Raw genomic sequence first — 1,761 nt, 5'->3', positions numbered from 1 at the left:
TAGTTTGGGTATTTGTTGCTCATCATTTCATTTGTTGTTTAAATTTTTCAGGTTCATGTGAAATGAAGCTATTGAATTCTAGTCAACCAATAGTGGAGCCCTTGAATACTCGAAAATCTGCTAGATTCTCTTTACAGTACGTGGAGAGGGAAGATAAACCTGATGGAGAAGAACAGTGGGAGCCTAGATTTGCAGGTCATCAGAGTTTACAGGAGCGAGACGATTCCTTCGTGGCGCAAGACAAGACAATTCATTGTGGCTTTGTCAAAGGCCCCAAAGGATCTCAAAGCACTGGATTTGACCTGACAGAAGATGATACTAATTATATCAGTAGATGCCACATCGCTGTGATCTCATGCATCTTTGGCAATTCTGATCGCTTGAGGCCTCCTGCCAACAAAATGGTATGCTTCTATATCCATTGTTGAGATTATGATTATGTTGTTTGGTCGTCGCTTTTCCATGTTTAAGATTCGGAAACTATGATCAGTAAATTGGGTATCGTTAGAGTAGCCTATCTCCCATACATGGACCCTGAGCTTACATAGTCACTAACAGAGACTTGCAACTCGAGTTATCTTAGAGTTAAGTGGCATGGCTTGACATGTGCGTGCAGTTTAACTAACTGTTGTAGACTAGTGACTGGGAATAAGATAAAAATGAGCAGTTTTGAGCTAGGTGTACATATTGTTTGTTATGAATGCTTAGATAGCTGGCATCTGAAAGTTGGTTTTGTGGGTGTTTTTATCAACCATGGACAGCCATCTGTTAGAATCGCTTCCTCAAGAACCTCTGATGACATATTTGCTCTTTTTTGGTCGTATTTTTCGTTTATAGTTTTGTTTATGATATATTGTTACCTGTACTAACCTTAGTTCTTTTCTTTTCATTTAGATAAGTCGGTTGTCAAGAAAAAATGTATGCTTCATTGTGTTTGTGGACGAGATTACCATGCAAACAGTTTCTGCAGAAGGACATACCCCAGACAGAGCAGGATTCATTGGTTTGTGGAAGTTGGTTGTCGTGAAGAATCTTCCTTACGCAGATATGCGGAGGGTAGGAAAAATACCTAAAATGTTGCCACACCGACTTTTCCCATCAGCAAGGTGAGTCTCTTTTCATAAGCGATAATTCTCATTTTAATGGATCTGACTAACACATATGTGTTCACCAGTTGCATGTAGAGAACAGGTCAGTGACTCATGGTTAAGTATGATTGAAAGATGGAAATAACATGAGTTACAAAGCATGTGTATAATTTTCATTCTGAGCCACAAAGACAAAAGTCAAGTGTGAAATACATTAACAATTAGATCTTGAAAGTGGGAAATATGCTTTGGAATCTGATAGGCAATATCTGCTGAAAAACTTCTCATGTAAGACCAGATCTATATCAACACACACAGAAACTTATCGGCTGTTTATTCTTCCAGGTACTCAATCTGGTTGGACAGCAAGTTACGACTTCAGTTGGACCCACTACTCATTCTGGAGTACTTCCTATGGCGTAAGGGTCACGAGTATGCTATATCCAATCACTATGACCGTCATTGTTTATGGGAAGAGGTTGCACAAAACAAGAAGCTGAACAAGTATAACCATACTGTTATTAATCAACAGTTTGAGTTTTACAAGGCTGATGGGCTGACCAGATTTAACGCTTCGGATCCGTTCAAGCTTCTTCCTAGCAGTAAGTATCTGTTGGTTGACTTATATAAACCAGGATTAGGACCTTCCTTGGGGAGTGTTTTCTTTAGTTAG

General features: G+C 39.2%; 1 protein-coding gene across 2 annotated transcripts in view; it reads left to right on the top strand.

The window, feature by feature from the left end:
* Positions 1–1,761, top strand: part of LOC104742011 — a 6,934-nt gene that overhangs the window by 2,050 nt on the left and 3,123 nt on the right. The window contains exons 4-5 of one of the 2 annotated variants that reach the window (XM_010462969.1): positions 895–1,106; positions 1,434–1,512. In XM_010462969.1, coding sequence (XP_010461271.1) covers positions 895–1,106; positions 1,434–1,512 — 291 coding nt within the window. Of the gene's footprint in view, positions 1–894; positions 1,107–1,433; positions 1,691–1,761 lie in introns of both variants that reach the window. The other variant, XM_019236238.1, reaches the window with a different exon arrangement.

Source organism: Camelina sativa, chromosome 14 (assembly GCF_000633955.1).
Source record: "Camelina sativa cultivar DH55 chromosome 14, Cs, whole genome shotgun sequence".
Classification (NCBI taxonomy): domain Eukaryota; kingdom Viridiplantae; phylum Streptophyta; class Magnoliopsida; order Brassicales; family Brassicaceae; genus Camelina; species Camelina sativa.
Note: the sequence above shows the minus strand (reverse complement) of the source record. Positions and strands in the feature narration are given on the sequence as shown.